This window comes from Simochromis diagramma, unplaced genomic scaffold (assembly GCF_900408965.1).
Source record: "Simochromis diagramma unplaced genomic scaffold, fSimDia1.1 OVJJ01000685.1, whole genome shotgun sequence".
Taxonomy (NCBI): Eukaryota; Metazoa; Chordata; class Actinopteri; order Cichliformes; family Cichlidae; genus Simochromis; species Simochromis diagramma.
The window spans coordinates 15496497-15524039 of record NW_024387477.1 but is presented as its reverse complement, the minus strand read 5'-3'; the positions used below and the strand labels follow the sequence as shown (position 1 = coordinate 15524039).

The following is a 27543-nucleotide window of genomic DNA, read 5'->3' as shown; positions in this document are numbered from 1 at the left end:
AAGCAGAATTTCCAGTCTGCTGCATATTTATCATTTAAATTACCCCCCCATGCAGCCAGTAGTTATTTTGATAAATGGGGCATGAACCTTCAGACTCTCAAAACATGCGGTGTACAATTCAAAAATCCAAAGTTCCCCACTTCAGTTTGAAATACAGTAATTCTTAAGGAAAACCATTAAATATAAAATACAGTTCAGACCATCCAAAGACCATTTAGCTTTTAGAGTTCAAACCTGAAGACTATTGCTCTCCAGTTCCGGGTGATTTTACTCTAACCTGTCTGGTGACTACGGTTTTTTTGTTTGTTTGTTTGGTTGGTTTTTTCAACTGTAACCTGTCTAGTGTAAGTTCTTTTTTTAATACTGTAAATGATGAGTAATATAAAAATTCTACCAAACACCCTCAACACCTTAGACATAACAAAACCTACCACACTGTCACTGTCACAGTGGAGTACAAGAGCATGGAAAGTGTGAATCTCTATGGAGGTGTACAAAGTTGCAGAGGAGGTACATTCTTAGAGAATGTCATCTATTCTAGTCACTCATTCCATCCTGTTTCTCACTACCGCATCTGAGCAACATGCAAACTCCTGAACCGCACACATGATGAACACAGCATGGAAAAGCCTCTCTCTGTGGATTTCCAGTGTGAATGAAGGAACGCTGTTCGTGCCGTTAGTAGAAATCTTAAGGAGTTTTCCGTTACTCACTTGGATAAATCAATACCAAATGCTGAGCTCCACGTATTATATTAAAGTTTTAATAAAAGAATGATCATACCAAACATAAAGTACAGGGTATCTAGAAAAAAAAAAAAAAAAAAAGCATTACAATACTTGCAACAACAATAATTGCATAGAACAGTCTTTCAAAAACAAAAACACACAGTGGTCTGGAGAAAAGATTTCAGATAAACGGGTTAAAAATTGGATTTCAACCCCTTTCCACCAGTAAGTACTCACTGAGACTATTGGGAATTTGAAACTACAGTATGCGGTGCTTATGAGAGCAGTTTTTACAGAAAGAGCGGTAATGTTACTCTCAGCAGCGAACGTGACGAGACGGACTCACACATCTGTACAGGAAGCAGCAGTAATGCCGGATAAAATCTAGATGCTATCAGTGTCCCAATTCAAATAATACAGGTCAGCTTCAGCACCTGAGCAGGCATGACCCCGCAGCCATGCTCAAGCTAGACAGTGACCCTGTTACTGATGTACCAGTGCTGCCCTGTATCATACACAGTGCTTCAGAGTCTCTGTAAAGAGGCGCACGAGATCTATGCGAACAGCACTTCACATACAGTAATACGATAGGATACATTTTCATTTTTAATAAGTTTAAATTTGATCACCATCAAGAGACTTAATTAAATAAAGGAAAATGAAATATAATGAATACTTAACTTGAACTTTTTTTTTGGTCAATAAATTGTATTTTTTTTATTGCAATTTCTCCAACTTGGGCCCACCATGCTGGGACCAACCCAGAGGGTCAGTTAGTAAAGCAGTCACTTATTGCATTTCAGAAGCATCTACTGCCTCTCTGCAGTGCAGTAAGATAAGGAAACAGTGTTGACGGTGCACACGCTAAAACCACATAAGGAAATGTACCGTTGAGAGTCCTCGAGAGGCTGTTTTCTTTTTAGACACACTAAGAGCTTGAGCCATTTATTACAGCACACCACCCATGATATTTCAATATGCAATATTTAGTTTATTCACCCCTTCAGGAGGCACTTAAAAAACAACAAACAAAAAAAAACAAATAGCTGAGCTTTACTCTACACCGACAAATCGTCTCCATTTCCTCTCTCCATCAGCTCAACAGGAACCCACAAGGATACCATAGAAGCTGCAAAACAAAAACATCTAAATTCTCAAGGCGTGCTCTTTTACGAAAGTAATCTTTCCTCCTATGTGATACAAAAAAAATGTATTTTCCCTCAGCTTAAAACCGGGGGATTTTTTTTTCCTGCCTGTACATATCAGTGTAGTTTATTCAAAGACAGACATAAAGGCAGCAGAACAATATCTAAAAAGCCAACACCACAATGAAATGCTTGGGTGAACAATAAATAGCTATGCAATTTATACGTTAAAAGGATTCTTGGATATATTTCAGTACGAAGAGTAAGGGTAACATCTTTGTTATTATTTGTGTACTCTTGTATAATAAAAGATACATAGTAAGATCTTTTCTATTTTAATATGCAGCTGCATCCCTGATAGCTTTGGACTATATATCTGAATTTCTCGATTATCACATTTGTGATGCAGAATTCACACCGATACATGTACATTCATGCAGTTTTTAAATAAACGATGACGGGCTCCGTTTTAAAACTAAGATTACGACGATGAGCTAACCTGATTGTTTGCCTAAAAAGCAGCCTGGAAATGTGTAATGCGAATGTCTAGAATAATACACACACAAAAAACAAATCACACATACAAAAGAGAGATTCTCCCCCCCCCCCCAAAAAAAAGAAAATCTATTTTCCCCATAGGGACCCTTATGCCAAATAAAATACAACAATGACAAAGTGAAAAGAATAAAATCAGTCCCCGTGATAACAGAGGTGCATGCAAGAGAACACCCATTAAAATTAATGGCTTCATACTCCTTTTCTATTTCCAAATGAAGCAAAAGAAATGGTGGCAAACTCTCTCTGTCCTTGTCCGAAATTCTTCCATTTGCTGGGGAGTGTTCACAGTGCCAGTCACCAAGGGGGGGGGGGTTGCTTGTTTCGTCTTGGTTCAGCTGAGCTGCTTCAGAAAGAAGCACGTGTACAGTCTCGTCTAGGTCAGGAAGAAAGAAATCGAGCTCCAGAACCCCTGAGAGCAAGTCCTGCTCTGTGTGATTGAAATGTGATAACACAACATAGATACACAAATACACACTCATGCACGCACGTGCACACACACACACACACACACACACACACACACACACACACACACACACGTCTGACGCTTTCTGCACCCCCCCCGCAAGCGTTGTTGCAGAAATGTTGACACATACACGCACAGCCACAAACGAATGCTGATGATTGGATGGTTGTGCTCAGTGGGCGCCGTCATCCCAGCCACAATCGTTCTTCTGCTTAGCCAGTTTACGGACAAGTCTCTCAAGCTCCTTGCGAGACTTCTGCTCCTCCTCCAGAAACTGCTTCATCCACTTATTCTCCTGCCACACGTTGTGTAAAATAACAAAGTTAAGATATATCAGAGCCTTTCAAGCATGCGTTTCACAATTTGAGGACATTTCGATTCAGTTCGCTTCTTGCTCGCTGCCAAACACCACCCCAAAACACCAAACCTTTCAATATTTTATTGAGGATATACGTCTAAATAGCGAGCAGTCAATTTTTGAACACGAGAGTCTCCTTCGTGCTTGAGTGTTTGCACTCATTTCTTTCATCTCGTCTGCTCTCGGTTTCACCATGTATGCGTAAAAGCCCCACCTCCCCACACATGGAGCAGAACTTGAGTTGGAAAAAACGAAATGATTTCATTACCAGAATTAAACGCTGAAAGTGACTGATTATAAATGTCCAAATGACCAAACAAACTCAATCTGATACACAAAAGAGAAAAGCAATCAGGAAAGGAAACAGAGTGACTGCTGCCCCTAGACGACCTACATTCTTGCATTAGTGATCTCCAATCTCACTCACCTTTTTAAGCTCATGAACCTCATCCTTTAAAGCGTACACGGCATCAACCAGACTCCTGAAAAAAAGGGTAGCATAGTGTTTGTGTCATACTTCAAGATATGATATGCACGCTTTAAACACCCTCACCATCTCAAAGAAAGCTAATTATTTTGCACTTCAAACACATCTATGTACATCTATACCCACACATATACAGTTGATAGACAGCATCTCAACAGGTTAAATGGGATTAACATCAAAACTCTGAATCTATCTGCAAAAAAAAGTAAATCTGAATTGAAGTACACATAAAAAGAGTACTAAGTAATACTATTCTTACTTTTCCTCAATAACCGTCTGCCCGTTGCTCTTCATTTCCTCCACAATGATCTTCTCTTCCTCTGGCAGGAGCACCTGAGGGACACACTCTTTCCGTACCGCTGTATAAACACACACACACACACACACACACACACAAAATAATGATAAAGCTAAAATCATTAGAGCATAACTCTAAAAAGGCACTACAGACGCAATTCATCCACATCATTCTGCAAATACACACCCGTGGTGCTCTGATGCAGGCTGGCTCCCGTGCAATATGCCTCAATTACCCTCAGAATCTGAGCATCCTCCTCTAGAGCAACTGTACCTGTAAAAGCCAGAGATTGCCATTATTACACAGCACTCTGCTGAAATGAATGCAAATGACATTAGAGGTGTAAGGTAAGAGGTTTGTTCTGTGTGCTCTTCTTCATTGTTCATTTTAAGATAAAGCAGCGCTGCAGAAGCCCAAGTCTGCTCTAGTGATTTCTAAACCATATATGTTACATTATTTCTGAGCAACATCATTAAAAGAACATAACTTCTTGTTTAAAAGCTTGTTTTGAGCAATGCTTCACACCTCCCATTCCCTAATATAAGGCAAGACACTTACTTCTTCTCATGTGAATGTCATCATCAGAGGGCTTGCGCTCTTTCCTCCTATTTCCTGGCAAGAACTTCTTCATAGGCCGTGGGCTCTTGCTGGTATCCTGGAGGTGGTCGACAATAAACTAAGTACATCTCTGTACACAAAATCCCTCCTCCTACACACACAGAGCAACACACTTCTGAAAGCCAGTGGTCCAAACCAACCAGAATGCAAGCTTAAAGGGATGTGCATCCCATGTGAATAAACATCAGTAAACACACATACACCACACACAGAAGTCCATCAACAAACACAGCAGCAAGCATGTGATGATGACCAAGACCAAATTAGCCAGTGATCTGTGTTAATATGTACCTTGCCTACCAGAGTTTAAAAAAAAAAAAAAAAAAAATACTATGACTTATTTCATCACCTTTTTTTTTTTTTAAATCTACATCTTTACCCACATCCCACTGCAGCAAAGGCAGAAGAAAAATACTTTCAATATAAAAGCTTTATCTGTGGTCTGCATCAATTAGAAAACCATGAGAAAAGATCTTATCTAAATGATTTAAACCATGTGGTTTTATGAGCTGCTGACTTTGGGGTCAAAATGATGGTTTCACTAAACACATGAAAAGTTGCGCTTTGATGACTAATTAACGTGTTAAAAACGATTCCTAAGTCACGGTGAGGGTGATGTACTTGTACCATTACATACAGGTGCTGCAAAATGACTTGAGAACATCTTATGATGTCATTTGCCCCGTGTCCTTGGCTGGAACTGAAAAGTTGGTCGAACACGCAACTGGAAACAGTTGATTCATGGGACATCCCTAAACTTCGCTGAAACGATTTTCTCATAAGAATCAGGAGGACGGAGTGACTCCTGATTGTCACCACCTGTCTTTTGAAACCACTGAAGAGGCCACAGGACTTACAATAATGCAGGTGCACGGTGTAAAGGTTGTTTCCCTATATTGGTTTTGTGTGCGGGGAAGTCATTTCCCAAAGTTGAAGGAAAGGTAGATTCAGGTGCTGTTCCATTAGCAACTCGGCAATTACTCAAGCGCGGAATGACCTCACACGTAAAAGGTTATGAAGTATATGTATAAGAAGCTATTTTGGCTAACGTGTTAAACGACTGCTTGATCTGACTGACTAAGCTGAGCTTTTCCACTCATTTAGAAGTTGGTGTTTAAACTTGTGCACCTGTCTGGATCAAAAACCAAAAAAAACACTATATCATTATGCATGGAGAACATAGTTTCCTTCCACCAGGTTTTCCATTAAATGAAATTGAACTTCAATGAAGTGGGATGTCATCTAAGCCATAAAAGCATACTTAGTCTGCTGATAATTTAAATGTGGAAACATATTCATGGCTGAATGACTGTAGAACTCAATATGCTCTGTGCCTACAAGTCCAAAAATAGCTTCCCTAGTACAATTTTCTTCTATTGCTCCTTCAGAGAAGGATTTCAAAAGATAGCTGATGCCGTACATGACGACTAGAAGACAAATAGCAGGTTTGCGGCACCACAGAAACAGGAAACTAACAGATGATAGCAAGAGAGGGGTGATGCAGAGAGAGCAATGACATGCTAGCTCAACACTGGAGATAACACACACACACACACACACACACACACACACACACACACACACACACACACACACACACACACACACACACACACACACACACACACACACACACACACACACACACACACACAGGCAACCCCATCCCACCTTTCTGAGCCCACATCCTCCCACACACAGAGAATAGAAACACAGTGAGGTCTAACCTTACCTTCATGATATAAGACATCCTCTACAGAAGGCAGAATGGAGAAAGAGAGAAAGGGGAAAATGTGCATGAAAAATACAATGAGAGGAGGATGCGCTAGTGAGAGTTAACGATGAACATTTTTAAAAACCCGTCTGCCATTCACCTATTCTTCGTCTGTGCAGAATAGGGCGATTTTGGTTTCGTATAAAGAGAGACGTATAAAGAAAAGAGAAAACTGACAGAAAGCCAGCAATGCATTCAGGACATGTGCATGCAATCTCTATAAGATAAATAGACCCAGATGGCTGCAAGCATGCTGCTTGCTCCTGTCTTCAAGTTTGTTGTCAAGAAGGCATAAACACATATTTAAAATACAAGCTATTAAACAAGACACATGTTAGTTTGCAGATATCACATGTGATACACTGATATCTATTCAACACATTACCAGAGTCAAGTCTAACTGAAACTTTTAAAACTGCTGACTTGATACTTTTGTGAAAAGCTTACACCACCCACATAAGACCACACCGTAAACATCACATCGCTCATAGAAAAGTAGCTCATAACCACTGATGCAGTCATCATTCTTAAATGCCAGGCACCCTTGGTGACCTTGCTGCCATTACTGGAAAATATTTCCTCAGAACAACACCTTGACTGCCCATATTTCAGGAACAATTTCAGTAGTTTCAATTTTGTTCCCCTTCTTGCAACTAAAGCTAAAATGATGCTCGCTGCTTGCCTTTGAAAGGCCACTTTAGCTAACTCACACCCTGCACTGTTAATGTCACAGCCATTACCACATTTTCAGAGCCTGTGACCACATACCTTTAAGCTGTACGCTCCAAACCATATTTTGTTGCGCTGATGAACAGCATTAATGTGAGTTACTGCATAGCAATACCACAGTTCCTTCGATTAATGGTGTCAGTCTATAACCACTAAATGATTATTTAGAACAACATATTACCAAAATATAAGTTCACTATGTCTCAAAAAATGTAGTATTCAGATAAGACCGATCAACTACTTTATCCAATTGCAATAATCTTAGTAGGAGTCTCAATTCAGAAGAGAGTCCCACATCTCTTCTGGTCCGTCAATTTTAAATTAATAATAAAAAAAACAACAGAGCTAAATTCCCAAATAACAGATAAAAGTACTGAGTAAAAACATGTGTATATGTTAACTAGTTGAATTGCGACACTGAGAACAAAGAAGCAGCTCTTTGGAACACTTTAGTATTGCAACACCTCAGTACTTCCTGTGTCCGGTGACATTTGAGCCATAATTAGTGCTGACACTAGAGTGGAGGACAGGACGCTTTGATTTAACCCATATGATGCTTTACTAGTAAAATAATAAATAAATGAATGAATCTATAACTAAGTCAAGATAATACTCTATGTCTTTTAAAACTAACTGAAGTGAACCCAGTGCCTCCAAAAACAGCATCCGGTGAAGTGCACAGTAAAGCGAGGATTTCACACGTGTTTGTAATCTCAAACAATTTTCTCCGTCCTATTGATTGTAGGAATTTTTCATAAAATGAAAGTTAACTTACAAACATGGACCATAACTCATACACGCACACCTCTACTTTGTGCATCTGAAAAATGTAACATACCAGACAAAAACGGAGACTACTGAGCTCTCGTGTGTATAAGCCGAATGTTTATATTTAGTTTATTTAAAGTTCGTGTGCTTTATTTGTTTTTTAATATTTATTACGCGTCTAGTTTTTATGGCTCGAATTTCATTAGCATTTAGTGCGTGATGTAATGGAAGGCTTAATCTAAAACACATCACTGTAAGACTTGACAAGTTACCAACAAACACGGATACAGCGGTGGGCAAGCAGAGGAAGGGGACTTCTGCTATTAGTACAGTTTTCTGGCAATGTATCGAATGACTGATACTAAGAGACCGGTGTGGGCTTGTTTGTGCAACTTTCTACCTCTTTGTAGCCCAGAGCAGCTGAAGGTTTGAGGGGAGGTGCTGGCCGCAGACAGCTGAGAGACCAGGGCTTGCTAATCTTTGGTGGTTCCAGGGGGCCACGACTGACACTGCTGAAGCTGCCCTGGTGATGTGGGTGAGTGGTGGCGCTGATCATGCTCACTGGTTTACCATCTGCGTTCTGCATTGAACCAGACAAAAGGAAGCAAAGCAAATACTTGAGAATTACTGTGCATGTGTGGTGAAACATGAGTCTGCCGTTTGTCACTTTTTGGTTTTCACACCTGGGAACTGTGTAGGATTCACTTTTGGTACCGTTTTGAATTTATGTATACGTGTGTCTGTCTCTGTCCTAACCTTTGAAATGGTGCTGGCAGGGCTTCCGCCTTTGGTAAAAGGTTGAAGGTGCTCTAGCCATTCCTGTAACTCCTGGGCACTGCTGCAGAACACTGTAATGCGATCAATCATGCTTCCTGCAGCAAATAAGACAACACTCAATAAATGAAGAGCTGCTTTCCTTCACAGGTGTTACATACAGCGTTTACATAGACTCATGATGGGCATGAATGTCCTCAGAACAATGAGAAAGTTTAAGTGACTCAGTGAAGCTCTAAGGAGAACTGCTGATTTACAAAGTCGCCAAGGTCGGGAGAAAGACCCAGACTGTCAGTCTCAGGTGGGGTCTTCAGGAACAGCCCAGGAACCACCAATGCTCAGGCCTGCCATGAACAGGGAACTCTTATATCGCCATGGACTGAAAGGGTGCCAACCTAGAAAAGAAACCGCTGCCTGGAAAAACCGACGTTTTTTCTGGGCAGCGACTACAATTTCCACTGCTACCCACATGAACACGCCAAATGTCTTCTGGATCAAAGTTTTATGGTATGATGGGAAAACAACTGCATTATTCGGCCACAATGATAAGAGGTATGTACCAACTGTAGTTACCAACTGTCAAGCATGGTGGTGGTAGCATCAAGGTGCACTGAGAAACTTGGTAAAGGACATTTAACCAAATATTAGTAGGGGTGTATGTATATTTTTGCCCCTGTTCGGATTGGAGAAAATCTAAAATAAATTAAAAATTGTACAATTATTCTTTCTTTTAAAGTAATTAAAGGTTTATGCTAAATAATCATTCCACCCAGGATAAAGAACAGTTCACAGAAATCATCTAATGCCCCAAACGACCATGACATTCACGTCCATGATGAGTGTATGTAAACTTCTGACCACAACTGTACGATTCATAAGACCAACGTATGTCACAGCCAGAGCAGTACCACCCATACTTTATATTTTAGCAATAATCAAAGCATGTTTTGAAAAACTTTATGGTTCTAATATTGGAAGTCAAGCCACTGAAAATATGAGGTTTCACATTTACAAACAATCACATTTATAACATTTCACATCGTTATACAGAAAACAGCTTTCTTTAAAAAAAAGAAAAAGAAGAGTGGAATAATGGATGGATGGATGCATTCCAGCTTTGGATGTATGGCTTTTTTAAAGGAGGCCAGACTGACTTCACCATTGGGCTAATTTTTTGTCACACGGACAAAAACCCTGCTTTGTACAAACACAATGAACTAATGAAAGCATGAATACTTTACAGGGGGAAAGTGTTGTCCTGAATCACTTCAAATGTTAAATGTTAAACAATTCAATGAATTGGTTGGTCAAATAGTTTATTATTATGTAAGAACAATATCACTGTCCTCTCAAATCTTTTTTTTTTCTTTATTTTTGTCCTAAAATTTCAGATTTCAGAACAGGATAAGTGGAAGGAAATAGAGGGATGGCTGGTTGGATTTTAGATGCAAACCTGTGATGTCAAAGGCAAAGTGGGAAATGTCTCCTTCTTCCGCGTGCCTCGTTACTGTGGTACCTGTTAGAGGCAGTCTTCCCTGAATGGAGGAAAACCAAAGAGAGAGGAACACTCAAGTGTAAACAAACTAAAAGATGCAGTACTGTGTATGTCGTGACCAGAAAAAAAAAAGGTTAATCAAGGAAAATCAGGACTGGATAACATTAGGGACAACTGACGTTTAATGAAACACATATGTAACATGTATATGTAAAGAAAATTTTGAAACTGAGCAACTTCAAATCTTTCTTCAATTTATTCTAAGATAGTATCTACTTCATGCTTTAGACAGTGTTTCCACAACTGATGGAATAGAATGAAAAAGGAAAACAGTGCATATTTAGGATTTATATTTAATACTCTATTTATTTATTGCATAGGCTGCTGTTTGCAGCTGACTGAATACATTAAGTTTGACTAAACACTAAATCGGCCACAAGTTTGTGCGCGTTTTCAAAGCGTTTCTCTAGATGGGAGGTAAACGACATACCTGATAAATAAAGCCACTCATCCGGGGACTGGCAGACAGCATTACTAACACATTCGGGAAAAGCATAAGGTAACGCTCCTCTTTTTCCTAAAAGAGAGACACAGTAATTATTTTTGCAAACCTATTGTGAAGGTTGGAAAATGCATTTTCAACAACAACATTGATCGGTTATGGTTTTTTTTGGTGTTCTTTTTCTTGAGTTATTCAAGGTAAACCAAAGTGATTCATTGCACTTCTTTGCAAGAAGCAAGCCGTTTCAGGTTTCCCTTATTTTAGCTCTGGTTGCAGCAGGCCAGTTTGGGAAAACACTTGCTTGTTATATGAATGGAAATTCAAATGAGCTATGAAACAAATATGGTAATTGTTATGCTGGTTGGAAAGCGGTTGGCAGTGATTAAAAAAAAAAAAAAAGAAGGGGGGGGTGAATCCAAATGTGCATCTTGGGCTTTCTTCCAACCACGGACTACGAATCGACCCCTACACAGAAACCACACATGAAAGAGGAGACGGCTTTTGGGTCTGCCTATGGCCTACTTAGGTTTCAGTTCTCATACTTGAGGGGGGTAATAATTTAGCAACAAAGGGGAACAGATTTCCGCACCTACAGTTCCTGAAAACTAGAAACTTAGTTTGTTTTAAAGATTGCTACACTGCTGGATCTCAACAGGAAAAGAGAAAAATGTACTACAGATAAATTATCTTTTAATTAACAACAACTATTTGTTGTTATGAGAGAGCTGTAAAGGAGCCAGGCAGCTTAATTAATTAACTGATATGATTTTTCTTAAATGCTACAAGGACTGGCTTTCAGAAATGGGAAAATACTACCAAACCTCTGATTGTACACATATTCTAAACTGACAAAAGGATATTTTGTATTTAGTATTATTGCGGCAGTTCCACTATAGTTTGGCTGAATGAGCTTTTTCTCATTTAGGAAAACCTCATATCTCTCACCTCACTGCAGCCATTTCTCACATGGACCAGGGACGTGTAGGCCACTTGACCAAGACTCTTCATGCTTTCTCCCTCCCAGCCCCGCACAGGTTCTGACAAGATCTGCAGCTCCAGGTTCTTGCGCTTCCGCAGATCCTGGCACTGTGTCTTAAGCACACAAGCACACACAAGCTTACAAAACTATGCAACATGCTGGTGAAAATAAATCTGATATTTTTCTGGACCCTTTTTTCTTGCCTTTTATTACTACTGAGTAACAAGCAACAGGATAATCTCTCCCCCCTGTGGATATGGCTTTGAAAATGTAACCGTTGCCATGTACGTAAAAGGCATAAAAACTAGCATGCAACATAAAGTAGTACATTTTTCAGGTGCTGTGCAGGGGTTCTCCCTGTTCAAGCAGAAAAAAGTGACAATGCAACATTATCACTTTCCACTGCACGTCAATCAAAAATTAGGGTTTTTTTTGTTTGTTTTTTTAAAGAGCACTGTAAATTAGCATAGCATTTCTAAAGTACCAGAGATCCTAACCACACTCAAAACACACAAAGAAACGTCAGACTTGCAAATTACAACGGAGAGTGATAAGTGATGCCTTTTTTTGTTTCCCCAGTTTCCTGTGTAGAAGAAACGAGTGAGTCACTTTATCTGCTCTTATGAGGAAGTCAAAGCAATACCGGGGAATTTGTGTCTCAGGGTGGCGTTCGCTCAGGTATAGTGCGGTTGCTCGTTTCTAATCCAGCTCTTTTAAGATGGCATTTCAGTTCCCACCCACCTTAGGAACAATACGATCACTCAACTTAAAGCAGAAAAAAAGGATCACTGCATTGTTTCTGGTTTTTTTCCCCCTATCAGAGCTCTGCTTGATTATGAGGAATTGTGCTAAACTACACTGTGGAATGAAATGAAAACATGTAAACACGAAATTGAAAGCGTGATAACATTATTTACCAAGAGCGTCATTTCCACCATTAACTAGTTCCTTATTAGCGTGCGTATTAGCAGCACAATGGCTTTTATGCATCACCATTTTCTACAACTAGTAACCATTTTCCCCTCAGTTACCATCCAAGTCCTGTTTAATAACAATATGTAAGGATAATAAGCTTTACTTTGTATAAGCCTCATTACAGAAGATTGCACTGTAACATAAGCAGTCACTCCCTATTATCTGCAGCTGATCTGTTTTTGTTCAAAAGAAACCACAAGTGTTAGTTTCCAAATAACTGTATCGAGCTTTTTTAAACTCAGAATACAGTTTTCATTATTTTATAAAACTGCCTACTCTTTACACCAAGATCCGACGCTGAAGCACACAGCTACTGAAATGACTTCACCAATTATTCAGCTATTCTTAGTAAATGGATTACACCTTGAAAAAACTGCAGATTTATGCATTTGTCATTAACTGCCTTAGCGAAACCTAAATTGGCGAATAACGTGCAGGCAAGACCTCACTATAATTACTACTGCTGGGCACTATTAACACTAGCACACTTAAGCAGTGGTCCCAACCCCTGGGCCACAGACTGGTAACGGCCCGTGAGTCGTTTGGTACCGGGTTGAGGCTCGGGTGTTAAATTTATGGTTTTCAGGGTTTTTTATCGTTTTTATCGTTAACTCGGTTTTCCTGGGTCTTTTCCCGTGTGTTATGAATAAAATAATTTTTTGCTACCGGTACTGGTTTTATTTTGTTGTATTTATCCACGACACCTTAAAGGCCGGTCCGTGAAAATATCGTCAGACATAAACCGGTCCGTGGCGCAAAAAAGGTTGGGGACCGCCACACTAAAGGATTAATGAGTGCTTTATAATGACTAAAAAGGTTGAAAATGTACTCATAAATCCTACAGTATATTAATTTCACTAAAACATACTATGATTGACTTAAATAGTTGATGTGCAATGTGCTGTTAAATGTTAAGTATTGATGTATTGATGACAATTAATTACTATTCAAGATTATTATTCTGGGAAAAAATGACATTTTAATAAATATAATCCATATTATTAATTTTATGCAAAATGTATTTTTTTGGATAGTAAGGGTGGTAAGGTAGCACGGTCCTGTAAGGAGGAAATCCAGGAGCTTCAAAGTCTGTCATGACATTATCCAGGCTTCCTCTGCAAGTTCACTTCGATCCTTCTGACTTACCAAAAGGCTCCTAAACGCCGCTGTTGCCTTTACAATGTCAGTGTAGTCAGGGTGGGCTTCCTGCGGTGCAAATGAACATTACAGGTTTAAACATAACAGTCTTTATCCTAAAGGAATACAAGAGCACATACAGGTATACTGTGCAACACCAAGGGAATTCAAGGACTGAAAAAAATCATTTAATGCAAGTTGTTTAATTTATGAAAATACATAGTGTAACTTTAATGGTAGTTTAGCTTCTGTAAGTAAAGCAAGTGAATAAAACAGTAAAAAAATATTGTATTTATACTTGTATATAATTTCAGTATGCTTTTTATATGTCTATGCTCTCTCCTTTACCTCCACATGTCTCTCTAGCTCCTGTAGCAGGGTAGGGTATTTTTCAAGCCTCATGAAGGGCTTACTGAGGCTGGTGGTCAGGGTCATGACTCCTCCAGTACTTGCTCCATGACTCTCCATGAACTTCTCAAGTTCCTCACTAAGAAAACACACACACACACACACACACACACACACACACACACACACACACACACACACACACACACACACAATTTATAGGCAATATTTTATTTGGGGGGGGGAAAAAAAAAAAAGTGTGTCCAGGGATGAAGTACAGGGGGGGGGGAAACGAAAAATCAAAGATTACGGGTAACAAGAAAAATCACAAGTTTTTGAGTCTAGATTGCATGCAAGCTGTAAGCCAGGTATTTATAAATTATTATATAAACCTTCATTTTTACTATATAATAAATTGTAAGATAAGCTTTAAAATTATAACATAACCATGTATTTCTTGCTGTGCTGAACTGCAAAACGTAGGAGTGAAATTTTGTATTTTTAATAACACAACGTTACCATATACAACACACATTAACCACATTATCAAAAGCTCTCACTTTCACAGAACTGTCCCACCAGTAAAATGAAACAAAGTGTGCAGAAAAGCTCAAAGAATTAGTCATTTTAACACAAATACATCCATGTTTCATTAAAGTGACAAATGACTCGACAGAGTTCAGAAATCTACACTAAACAGTGGAAACACTGCTGAGAAACAATAGGAGTGTCCTCATAAAACAACACCATGTGATAAGCTTTGAGTATATTAATTGTCACGCTATTCAGTTGTTAACGAGATCAGCAACTCGATTGGAAATGCAAACGACAACCTCGGACAACAGCACCTCTTCCTGTTTCCTTAAATAGAGAAATAAAGAAATAAATATCAATAAAAGTTAAGCTATATTTTTGCCTGGTAACAGGTTTCTAGATGCTACAATTTTTTGAGCTGTAGTAGTCATCATATATTTAGATTTTTTTTTTAAAAATGTAATATTTGTATTATGTTCATGTTTTGTGATGGTATATTGATGAAATCAAAAGTAACAACATATTACCGCACACTGCCCTTTATTTGTTACAGCAAAGCGAGCCGATCGCACTGCAGAAAAACAGTAACCCACGTGTATCACATTTGTGGTGCATGTGAGATTTTCACATGCACCATCTTTGATGGTCAAATATTTCACAGACAGTGCAAATCAGGTCAACATTGGTTAGCTGCAACATGATCGCTTCAAACGTGGTTTGAAGAGATCGTCATTCATGAGTTTCCGCGATCCAAAACATAAATCTGCAGCAGCACTAACTGGTACAAAAGGGTAAATGAGAATGTGACAAAAAAAGGCTCCTGCAACTGAAATGCAAATGTGCTTACTGTGAAAAGCGCTCTGTGCGCCTGTCCCCATAACCACAACGCTATACACAGTATCCTGTCAACAGTTGACTTCCTGTGTGTAATTCAACTTAATCTTCAGCTCGCAGTGCAGAAATAGACTAGACGCCTTAACATTACCCAAGGCGGTACTGCTTAAACTGCATCATGGAACTTTCATTATTATTACTATACACATAAGAGAAGCCCTTACTCAATAAGAATAATGAATTTTAGTAGCAACTGAACTCCCAGAAACATCAGGAGACAACACGCACGTTTGACACAAACACTTCTTTACCTTTACTGACACCTTGTGGCTCAAAGTAAAACGGCATGAGATCATTAAAATGGTGCGCAGTGCCCCCAGAAATTAAATATAAACAAACCATATATTCTTTTCTCCCATATCATATTAACCCATATGGAAAAAAGAGGTGAAGGAGCTTTACTGTATCAAACTTCAACTTTAGAGTGCACTTCAAAGGTCAGTTTAAGACAGCACAGCATTCATATCCAAACAATGACAGATTATATTAAACCTAGGATATTCCCTTCTTTGACTGCAAAAACTAAATAATTTGCTGGGCCTTGGAGATGTCAAACTATGCAGTACTTAAAGAAAAAAGGCAAAAGAAATAAAAACAACTGTCACCTGCAGAAATTTGTTTAGTTTTCCCCAGGAAAGTATTTCATTCACCTTTAGGTCAACTTTTGGCTTTTTAAAAAGGGGTTTCATGGGATATATTATTGTCTAAGGAATGCCACTAACATTTATTAAAAATGCAAAACAATGTTTAGCTAAAATAATCAAAATTCAATCATTGGAGAGGATTGGTTACAAATCTGCACCACTGGTTTCTTTTCGCTTTGAAATTAAAAGGCGAGACTTCTCTCTGGCATGTCTCTACATGGCTGACTCTGGTGTTTTGTGTGCAGGGGGGCTGACCTGTGGTCGGTGAGGATGCAGACAGCTGAAGGGTGGCTGGAACAGTAAGCCAGGTACAAAGCCTTGATCTGACACATTAGGTTTAGATAGCAGGCCGCCACTCGCTGCTGTCCCTCTGGGACCCTGCAAAGTCAGAGAAACAGAGCCAAAGTCAGAGAGGTGAAAAGAGCAGGGGGGGGGGAAAGCAGGATCGTTGTTAAAGAAAAGAGAGACACAGAAACAAAAGATGGCACAATAAATAAAATAAAAGAAGTGAGCATCTGTTTTTTCCCTAATTTTGTTTAATTTTAGCGATAGCTCGCCAGGCTTTCAGAAATTATGTCAAAGTGTTTCTTTGGACACTGGCTGTTTTTTCACTCAGAGGCAACTAACTCAAGGATTGAACCAGCATCGTCTCTACGACACAGACAGGTTGGTAAATAACAAGTTAAAATGCTATTTTATCGACTGTCGCAAGCACACTTCACTTGTTCTAGTTTCTTGCTGAATCTATGAAAAATACCAAAGATGATGGAGTTGATACACATAAAATAGCATTTTTACAACAACAGGGCAACTCCCAAAGAGCTACAGTATTAGCTGAAAACTTGGTACATCTCAGCATAGTGTACAGTGTGTCCTTATGAAATTAGAGGAAACTGTACTTTTGAATGACAAAAGAAGTGTTTAAAAAAAACCCAAAACAAAAAAAAAAAACCCCCACACACAAACATCTACAGAACATGAACTGAATCTGAAAACCATGTCCTTAAGAAACGGGAAAAAATCCGACAAAGACCTGACAACGTCTGGGAGATACCCCTGGACCTTCAGTTGAGAAGAGTGGCTATCAAGAAGCAATTTTTAAGAAAGGGAAACGAGCAGAAAGGTCTGAGGTATACCAAATTCCACAAGAACTGAACTGAAAATCAGTGACAACAGGTCTGAAGGAATCCAAATTTGAAATTTTTGGTTGAAATTGTCCTTATTTACAAAGGAAAGACACAACAGTGAGTGTCCAGAGCCATATGTAAATCATGGCGGACGCTCGGCCATGGTTTAGCTTCATTCCTTGAGCATTACCCCAAATGCATCGCCAGCTGTCATCTTTTCTGTCCTCTTTATAGAGCAACATCCAAAGAAGAGCCTCGAATCTCCTCCAAGAAGCCTGGAGAACTATTCCTAAAGACTACTTTCCACATTTCAGTGTATCACCACCTCTATCTTCCGTTTTCGCAGTAAATTATAAACAAATTAGAGGTGGTTTAAGTCTGTAAATATAAGATTAAAGCATTAAGCCCAACTTATTTCATTAGAAATATTTCAGAGGTGTTTGGACTGCACAATCTATGCGGCTCTAAAACTTCTTCACCACCAGTGCATAAACAAATCAAAAGGAATTTTTCAAATATGTGTGTGCAATAAGTAGCTGTGACCCATTTCAAACACTTTATCAGCTCAGTTTCAAGATGATATTTGTACCAGAAAGAAAGAAATAGGAAGAGATGTCTGGGAGGAAGGAAGTGATTGCAAAAATATTATCAAGTATCGTTCGTTTTGGAGAACAAGTATAGAATTTGTGCAGCGTAAGGAATGAGATGAAACTTTTAACTAGTAATGTTTTACAGATGTGTTTCGCTACGTTTTACAGAACAATCACAGGAGTAGGGTCCATTGTGGTCCAATTGTTGCTCTTTACTAAGAGTGGTGTAAAAGTAGCTAAATGTAACCAATGAACAACTTTTTCACACGTCTACATCCAGAATTACTTACTTAGTACATTCCTCCAAAGCCAAACAAAGTCCCTGCTGGAAGCTATTGATATCCTCCAGATTTCCACACAAGGTGGCACTGTCTGCACTGCTGAGCCTAAACACAGAAGTTATTTTAGAATTCACTGCAATTTCGACAAATTCAAAAAATACTGGCACACATGTAAACATTTCTCACATTAAGCACAGTTGTAATAAATGCATGCAGCTTTTTATCCTATCATGATCCTGTCACATCTGCTGTTTTATTGCCCTTACTTGTCACTGGATTGCAGGGGTCGTAGGTAACAGTTCAACACTGTTTGTAATTCTTTGAGAAACTCTCGCTCGTGTTCTAAGATGTCCTGTACCACCTGGAGAAGCAGCACAGTGAGCAGAATATTTAACGTCTCACACACACAAACGAAATCAACGACACAAATATTAAAAAACTAAACAAACTAAAACCTAAAGAAAGTCTGACTGGCAGTATTCAAAAAAAACGCACAAAGTTGAAGCTGAATCCCATAACCTTCCAGATCTTAATTTATTCTGGTGAAGTAAATCACTTTCGATCAATGATTAACATCCGTCAGCACCAAGAAAATGTACATTCTGACTTTAACTCCATTAAACATCTAAGGTACAACATTTACTATTCCCAAATATTAAGATAAGCTCTGCATAAAATACCTTTTAACCAAAGTCTTACAAAGAAAACGAACTCATTGTCCTGCATAGCTCCTACTTACCACACTGTAGTAGTTCTTAGTCAGCTGAGTTCCTTTAGGTGACAATGGTTTTTCTATAGAGAGAAAAGCAATAAGGATTTTTAAGCTTCATAGAATTACTTGATTATAACCATCAAAAAAGATATTAAATGCATTTATATATTTTGAGGGGAAGAAGGGGGAAATAATTATATACGTCCTATTAAAAAAAGAAGTTGCCATTAAATACTTAAATACATAAACTACAACCTCTTTGTCTAACTTCCAAGACAGATTTTTTCCCCCTCGTATATCCATATTTATTCTAAGATGCAAATCATATCAAATACTTTGTGGTGTATATTGTCAGCTTTTGTGTAACTGCGCTATTCTATCACAGCGTTTCTGAAAAAAGAAAAATAACAATGCCAATACAATACCATCAGGACACTTTCAGATATGCCAAATATGGTCATAATCTCAACTTCTCTTCCTGCACTATAGTGCTGAATGGCCAGAAAAGTGCGTTTGCAGAAGAATATGGTGAAACGGTTGATCTTTTGGATATAACATTTCATTTCTCGTTATTATTTTAGCACAAGATATTTGTGTAAAATGTTCTGATAGTTAACATATGAATCAATTTATCTTGAGTCTAAGTAAATGTTAAGGCTAACTTTGAAAGAAAAAAAAAAGTTTAGCAGAATGGGATGACTGGCAACGAAAAAGAAGGTGACAGCTGTCTACAGCAAGGAAGTGTAACACAGCACTAAATGCAAATTACAGAAACCAAGAAAAATTTAATTTCTGCATTTTGTCCCAAAATAACAAACTCATAACACCATTATACGGCTACATCTCTGGAAACAGTAATTTCACGGTCCAGACAGAGCAGCGAAACTCACCACAGGGTTTGATCTCACGGACGTAGTTACTTGGAAACCAGCCCGTTTTGCCGTTGAGCGTGCCCTCCCACCATCCTCCCTCCTCCTGGCGTGTCACAAGGATCACTTCACCTTTATTGAATGACAGCTCATCCTCATTGTTCTGCTTGAAGTTGAAGCGAGCCTTTACCATCAGCTGCCCACCTCCACCGTTCTCAGACATTTCCTGTTGAGAAAGGTCGTCACAGCCCGAAAGCAAGACATCCAAATGCATCGGCAGGTTTCGATTATACGTTTCAGGTACCTGACAAATGGCTGGTTTGTTTTCAAACAATTCAGTTTGTCTTAAAAAATTAAATCAAGAAATCTACGGCGCTAATTTTATATTTCTGCGTTTTGTGATTATTGTTAAAATTGTACCATTAGCAGCCAAGGACACAGCCACACAGCCACAGAATGAATCAAGTACATCTGCCAATACAATGATTCATCTACACTTCATGGTAGGCATTAATAAAAATATACACTCTGACTAAACTCATACGCCGATGTAGCGATGTTGCTTGCAGTTAGTTTAAACCAGTTACAAGCCTTCAAATACCTTTATGAGTGTGCCTGTCCCCACACCCCTCCTCTGCGACTGACTGGTCAAGATGCGCTTGATACATAACACGCTTGCTGACTGTGACTGTGTCTGGCAGGAGGTTATTTCGCCAGGAGGTAATAGTACAATCCAACCACAAATGTGGGCAGAGAAATGGACAATGAGAATACTACTAATACTTTTTAAAGTAACCACCTAACTAAATAATGCAAAACAAACGGACAATTAGCTACATGTAAAGTAAATGTATAATGAAATTTCCACACCATCTTTATTTTCTCTCTTTATGCAATTATTTCTTTAGTATGATGGGTGCAGTCATCTGTGCCAAACATCCACTATATGAGCTGCAAACAATATATTTGTATAAATAAGCAGATTAAAAAAAAGTGAGACTGTACCACTGATTTGGATTGTCTCCGCAGAGAGCCTTTGGATTTGGCAGAGGACAGCGTGTGTGAAGACGCCTGACTAGGAGAGGAGGTACCGGACTGAGGACATCTCTCAGCAGCACAATCTACAAGCACACACACAGGAAATACAAAGCCTCATACGTCAGTTACCTTTATGTTTAAAATTATGACTCTCTCATGCACACAGTTCATGCAGGTACACATACTTCCATGGGCTGTCAGCCTGATGATAATTCAAGAGCATGGCCCATCGTTTTGTGCAGCCCCAGGACATTGAACGCACACGGTCCACAAATTTAGAGTTTCTCACAGAATAATGTGATTTAGCCAAAACTGACACACTGTTCCAAAAAAAGATCAAGCAGCTGTAAAATCACAAAGCAACTTAAAAAAAAAAACGTATATCCAAGTGGGCATTCAGTCCAGCAAATATGTCTGCTTGAAGAGAAAATCAAGCTCAAGTTTATGTTGCTGACACCGAACCCCTCTAGGCTGTCATCGCTGAGCCACTGCAGCAGAGGAACTGTGATTTAGGGTCAATAGCTGCCAGTTGTCCCACAGCATGACTGCAGCTCTAGAAATGGGCTGACCGAGGTATCAATTTTGTTGTCAGTATTGACTTGAAAAGTGACACATGGTGGTACTGCGAACCTCTTCTAAGCTAACAAGCAGAAACACTTACTGAAGACTGCCTATCAAATGCCAACTGGATGCTAGCCAAATCCACCATCTAATCCTTTAGGAAAAAAAATCAGAGAAGAATGGAAAATAAAGTGAGGGGACTATTTAGCCTTTGTAACCTCAAGTTCAGATCAAATAAAGAGTTCAGCTTTGAGGCTATAAAACTGGCAAGCGCTTAAGTGCACTTTCACTAGCAGGAAGAAAATGTGACGCTTTTTTTACGTAAACTGCATAACATCTTTTGAAGGGAAAAGGCTACCGATTCACTATTATTTTCCATATGCAAATATGTCCGGGTGCCACACACTAAAGCCTAAGAAATATGAGGAAAATGGCACTGAAGGCAGTGGCAGGTGGGGCTCATGGAGTCTGCATGCCACTCGTCACACACAGAGAAGCCTAACAAGCCCGTCTGTCAGCTAAGCTCTGTGGCTGCCACTGTTACTTCAGTATGCATACAATATTCAAAGGAGTTAATCTAAACAAACACAAACTCTGGGCGCAGGAACACAAACGACAGGAGCTGACCTCAGAAGAGGACATAAAGCAATAATACAGAGGACCACTTGTATTCAATATCAACTAAATAATCAACTTCAAGTCAAGCTCAAATACAAAGATGGAAGAACAGCTGCTGGGCATTGCTAGCCTGTAAAACATTTGCATATCAATTACATCTGAGCACTGAGAGACGCTTCTGTTCCACATTTTACACAGTGGCATGCATCCTGCTTTTGTTTAAGTGCATTCAAGACTGTGGTTGTCCAAAAAGAAACTCCTTGAAAGTGTTAATATTCCACCAAAGGAAGGTAGGGGTTGGTTATGGTCACGAGAAATGAACAAAGCATCTGATTTTTCCAGGTGAACAATAATGTGATCAAGGCCAAAAGCCTAAAAGAGTCAGCCACACAAAAAAAAGTTGTTCTTGACACAACAAGTACCGCTCAAGCTACAACCTGTTCAGCATGTATGATCTTTTCTGCACTGCGGAAGTAGGTGAAGTTGGGCCAGGAGCCTCTGCTCTATTCCTAAAATATTCTGTAATTCTGAGACACCGGCATCGCTTCATCACTGGGAACAACGATGATGTCCAAGTAACATCTGCCTTAGGTGGTTATAATCCCCACATGACCACTTTTTGAACCTAATGTCAACTATGAAATCAAGGATCGCCTCAAAATTTGTATTTTTTGGCCAAAAGATACTTTGCAACAACTGATGTAAAATTACCTCGTCTGAAAGTATCAGAAAATAAATGATTTCAGAAAACCTTCATATCCTTAAACCACCTTGTTTTTGCAACATTCATGACTGCGTGGAACAGCGTTCTCGATGGACCACGGTGAAGCCACAATGAGTCCAAAACTTAACGGTAAAAAAAAATGCATTTACATCACAGGGCAGCAAATTAGCAGCACAATGTACTGACTTTGTTCATGAACTAACTGACAAAATAATCGAGCTAGTGCAGGCTGAATGCCTCTGTCCTGAACAATCATCAAACTGTAGCTGAGAATAAGGTTGAGGGTCTTTGGGGACTGGAAAAAGCTGAATAGGACACAACATGTCCTCAAGCTGTTGGCGCTGAGAAGTAAAGGGAGCGACTTAAGTAGAAAAACATCTTTGTAACACAATGGAGAAAAGAAAGTGGCTTTCTCGAGTGAACAATTTTTTCATCACTATGTATGCATGTATGTCCTCAAACCACTATGCTGAATAACTTGATATAACAAATTACAGACAGCAAATTCACATCAATTCACAGAGAACAAAATCAAATAAGCCAAATGAAGTTGAAGGAAATGGCCCAAAACTTGATGATGGTGCAGTTGTGTTAACTGTATTTGAGTGTATCAGTTCAGACGCATTTCTCGCTCTACTATAAAAACAAAACAAAACAAAAAAAGACTGGACATTAACACATGCATGTTCTCAATGACATGTGTAACAAAGCATATAGAGGTGGCAGACTTGTTCTAAAAGTTGCTGACTGAATAATTCCAAGGTTCTCCGACAGCTGTTAGCCGGATACTGAAGCGAGATTGTTATTAACTCGTCAGTCGCCCCAAACAGGGACTCTTGAGTAAAGTAATTAGCCCCAAATTGCTGTAGGAATGCTGCAATGCGCACTACTTTGTGCTGTGTCCTTACTGAAGAAATGCATTTGAGGAAGGGATGCATGTGTGTCTGAAAGCAACACTACAGTACTCAGTTACATAAGAAAACAGAAAAAAAGAGAGCAGGGTGTTTTTTGGGGGGGGTGTATTAGGCCAAGGATTCACATGAGTAAATATGGCACACAGCGTGACACAAACACAAACTGTCACGCCAGCTGCCCACCTATACTACAACCAATCATAATATCGAAGGGCTCCGTGGATACAACTGGTAAATTAAGGCAGAAGAACACCAGTCTCATCAGGACACATATACAAGACATGACATCTTACCTGACTACTTTTCACATAAAGCTACACGTGCTTTCACTTCATTATCTCAGCTCCATTATTATAGGAATTATTTAAATCAAGTGACAATAGAGTGTACCGAAAAAGCATCCAATTCTTTCTTTTCATAACATTAGAAGAATTTATGTAGACTAACGGCCCTTTTATGCTGTCAGTGAGGATGAAACATTAACAATCTCCAACATTCAAGATCAGAAAGAAGGTAAATTCTTACCTTGTGTTGCAAAGTTGACTGCCAGCAAAGTATTTAGGACCTTGCCAAAATTGTCACCAGTGTATAACCACTCTGGTTCAAACACCTGGATGGAAAATTTCAAAAGGTCAAAATTAGATCTTTTCTTCCCCTTCCCCCTCTGATTAAATAGATCTGAGCAGGAATGCTTTTTTAGTGCATACATCCACAGCTAGAGAGACAGAGACACTCACTCCAGGTTATTGCACAAACAATGGAAAGAGACACGCATAATGAAATGCACACAGGGATTTGAATAAGCCTCTAACAAGACAGACAAAAACTGACATGTTGAGTATGACCCATATTCTGTGTCTTAGCGGTTTGTAATAAAACAGGCAGCGTTGCAGGCACACACAGATGCTCACTCGCACACTGCTGCTCGGTCAGTCTCAGGCAGCTATCTTCTTTCCTCCAGTGGATAAGGTTTCACATTTTAAATAAAACATCTTAAATATAGTGTTTGAGTAGTATAACCTGCATCATGAGTCGTGTACAACATCTTTAAGTGTGATCATTACATCGCTTAATGTGGGACGAGCCTTAGGGTCGATGTAACTAACAAGACTTGCGCTACAAGTTGAAAAAAAAAAGAGCTGGCACATAACATTACCTTTACAAATACTGGCTTTACATCACCAAAAGCAAAACAAACCGTTGGTCATCACGATAACTGTTGCCAGCATTCACAAAAGTTTTGGCAGGGGTCAGTAGTTTCAGTGAAAATGTATTTATGAGCGTAAAAATCAGAGCAAATAAATCTTCACGTAGAGTTAATAACACAGAACAAATATTGGAGAGCCCCGACAGTAATTGATGCTTCCTCTTTCTGCATCTCGGAGCAGAAGTGAAAGCAGAATTACTGCTTTCTCCAGTCACAGGACAAACAGGCATTATCAGCTATAGCAAAAAGGGATGAAAAGTCCTCTTAACATGATCACATCACTGACCAAAGGATGGGCGAGGTTTGCCATAATGCCACACAGACATCCCCTGGCTGCTACATTTAATAGCGCCTCTCCAAAAACTTCTGCCCATGAGCTACTGGCTGGCTGCAAAAGGTCTAATTATGGGCTAGGGCACAGTTGGTGGATAAAAGCAAAGGGGACCTCCCAGACATAACAAGCCAGCTGGGCAGACCTACTGAACCACTTGACTTTGCAGTCAGCCAGCCTTGCTGACTCAATTGGCCATTTTAAAGAAACCAAGCGTTGTAATTCAAGACCAAAAAATATTATTTTTAAAGCTGGAAGAGACATTAACGTTCAGTGTGGTGGTAACAAACAGGCTGGTACAGAGACAGAGTAACCTCCCAACATCTGGAAAAGATACACCACTTTTCAATATTAGGGAATGCACTGAGCGAAACAGCACTGCTTTGGGGATTTTTGACCTGCAGCAAAACTAACCATTAAGTCACGAGTGCATGCAGGAGAAAATGTATTAACAAGGAAGTAAATGCTGTTCAAAACTGAGTTGTACCAGTTTGAAAACAGACAGTGAAGTCATGCGGGCCAGCACTTCACTTCCTGACTGATTAGTGGGAGTGAGTGACAGCATGTCTGTTTATATGTCTCACTCCACATGGACGTGAGGGGAAAGCATATGCCAGCAGGGTAAGCAGATCACAACACAAGCAAGAGTGTGTTCACATCTTGCAGTAGACAGGAGATAACGGCAGAGTGAGCTCAGTGTATTTCAACAAAACATGCCTCTGAATATAAAACTTGACAGACCACACATTGAGATAACTTACCTCCACTTTCAAGGACGAGCATCCTTTTAAAAACTCCTTGATGTTGGAAATGCAGTCTGCTTCAGTTCTCGGGTCCTGGCAATACTGAGTACACGAAATAAATATATAAATACATACCTCGGCTTAGTATGTCAAAGAGGCATCTGACACACTTATCAAACGCTCAAGGCCAAAGCTACAAATCACTTCGGTACACACTGAGCCCCGCAGTAAGTAAGAGAGATGCCGCAATCCGACTGTGGCAACCTAAAGTTAAGAAAATAACTGTAGATTCTTCCTGCGTCTCCTTCATGCATATATAACCATTACCACCACAAAACCGCCGTCAAAATAGCCTTACTCAAGCAACTTCCGCTCATTTTGCAGTTTCAAAATAAAATCCCCACCGACGAAAAAAAAGCTGACGTTTGTATTTTTTTAAGCAAACTTCTAACAGTTCCTGTGAGACCAATGTAGTACTGCCACAGAGAATGTATGTAAAACTAGGGTGATCAGTCTGCCATACAAGGGAGAAGTTACTACTTCCGATTTTGTTTCGGGCTCGCGTTGTCGCCGCTTTGCGCTTTTTTTTTTCTTTTCTTTTTTTTTTCTTCAAAGGGGAGGTCGCACCGGGAAGAGCAGCCGCTCAGGAGGAAGTGACGAACTGTCTTTGCAACTGTTATTTATCACTATCAACTTTGCCATCTATAACAGTGAACACAAGTTGTGATAAAATTTATCACCTTTAAAAAAGGACAAACAGTGTGGCGAACCTCTCCGTTTGTTCTGTACAGTACGGCCTATGTGCAATGTTTAGCGCACACTTGCTACTCAATTTGCCCTGTTTTGGTGGGTGTCCACACTGACTCGCACCTCTCAAGAATGCGGAACATTTCTGTCGCTTCACAGGAAACCATATCGTGTATTCACAAGTCTGAAACTCTCTAACTGTTGTTGTCGTTTTTGAGGCGACACCTATCGCGCAAAACGGTCACAGACGGCTGTTCAAACTTCATGGTTCGAGTTCAGTGAGCTACAAAATCGCAAAGGCCTGCTGGAGGGAGAAGTTCTCGTCGGTATCACTTTAATCAAACCCCTCCCTTCTTTTCACCGTCGACGGATCTTTTGGCATTTGTTGACTCGAGTTAGCTTAAATCAATAACTCACCTTGGGAGTGAAGCCAGGTACGAGGCGCTCCGAGAGCTTGCACAGGACGACTCCATCCTTGAGCGAGGTTTTCAAAAACTCCTCCGGATCCGCTATGTTCTTTTTAGGCGAGCTAAGCACTCCTAATGATATCAACCACGTTACAGTCTGCTCCTCTGGATTCATAGCTCCACGAAATGACCATTGCCTAAGCCTGCATTGCTTTTAATTTAAAAAAAGAAAAAAGCTGGCGTCCTGTTCCGTATCAATATGCAACTCACATCCGCACTTCTGCTAGAAGTTAAAAAAAAAAAAAAAGAGGCGGAGGGGGAACGACGACGCTGTTTCTACACGCAAGACTGATGATCACCCCTACTGGCAAATAGGCACCTCAACAATAGGTTTTTTTCCCGTCTTCCCCCTCTGCAAAGTAGCACATGCTAGTAGAGGGCAATCATATTACATACTGAAATG

General features: G+C 39.6%; 1 protein-coding gene across 2 annotated transcripts; it reads right to left on the bottom strand.

The window, feature by feature from the left end:
* Positions 1-741: 741 nt before the first annotated feature.
* On the bottom strand, positions 742-27394 carry arhgef6 (Rac/Cdc42 guanine nucleotide exchange factor (GEF) 6). Of its 2 annotated transcripts, XM_040015166.1 has the most exons (22): positions 27091-27394; positions 25945-26028; positions 24171-24255; positions 20796-20911; positions 19812-20016; positions 18949-19001; positions 18476-18570; positions 18219-18314; positions 16467-16589; positions 14140-14278; positions 13801-13860; positions 11646-11792; positions 10689-10775; positions 10157-10238; positions 8686-8801; positions 8330-8509; positions 6391-6411; positions 4599-4695; positions 4227-4313; positions 4002-4101; positions 3683-3737; positions 742-3192 (listed from the first exon to the last, which is right to left on the bottom strand). In XM_040015166.1, exons 1-22 carry the CDS (start codon positions 27253-27255, stop codon positions 3070-3072), a joined length of 2316 nt encoding a protein of 771 aa, XP_039871100.1. In that variant the 5' UTR covers positions 27256-27394; the 3' UTR covers positions 742-3069. The 2 variants fall into 2 exon arrangements, with proteins under 2 accessions (XP_039871100.1, XP_039871102.1); XM_040015168.1 differs by lacking the exon at positions 6391-6411.
* Between the last annotated feature and the right edge of the window lie 149 nt (positions 27395-27543).

Excerpts from the sequence above, each read along its gene's own strand:
- arhgef6 (XM_040015166.1), bottom strand. The coding sequence starts at position 27,255 with ATGAATCCAGAGGAGCAGACTGTAACGTGGTTGATATCATTAGGAGTG. Across the intron at positions 8,802-10,156 it reads CTTTGCCTTTGACATCACAG|GAAGCATGATTGATCGCATT; the intron begins GTTTGCATCTAA and ends TATTTGCTGCAG. Across the intron at positions 3,193-3,682 it reads AGGTTCATGAGCTTAAAAAG|GAGAATAAGTGGATGAAGCA; the intron begins GTGAGTGAGATT and ends AACGTGTGGCAG.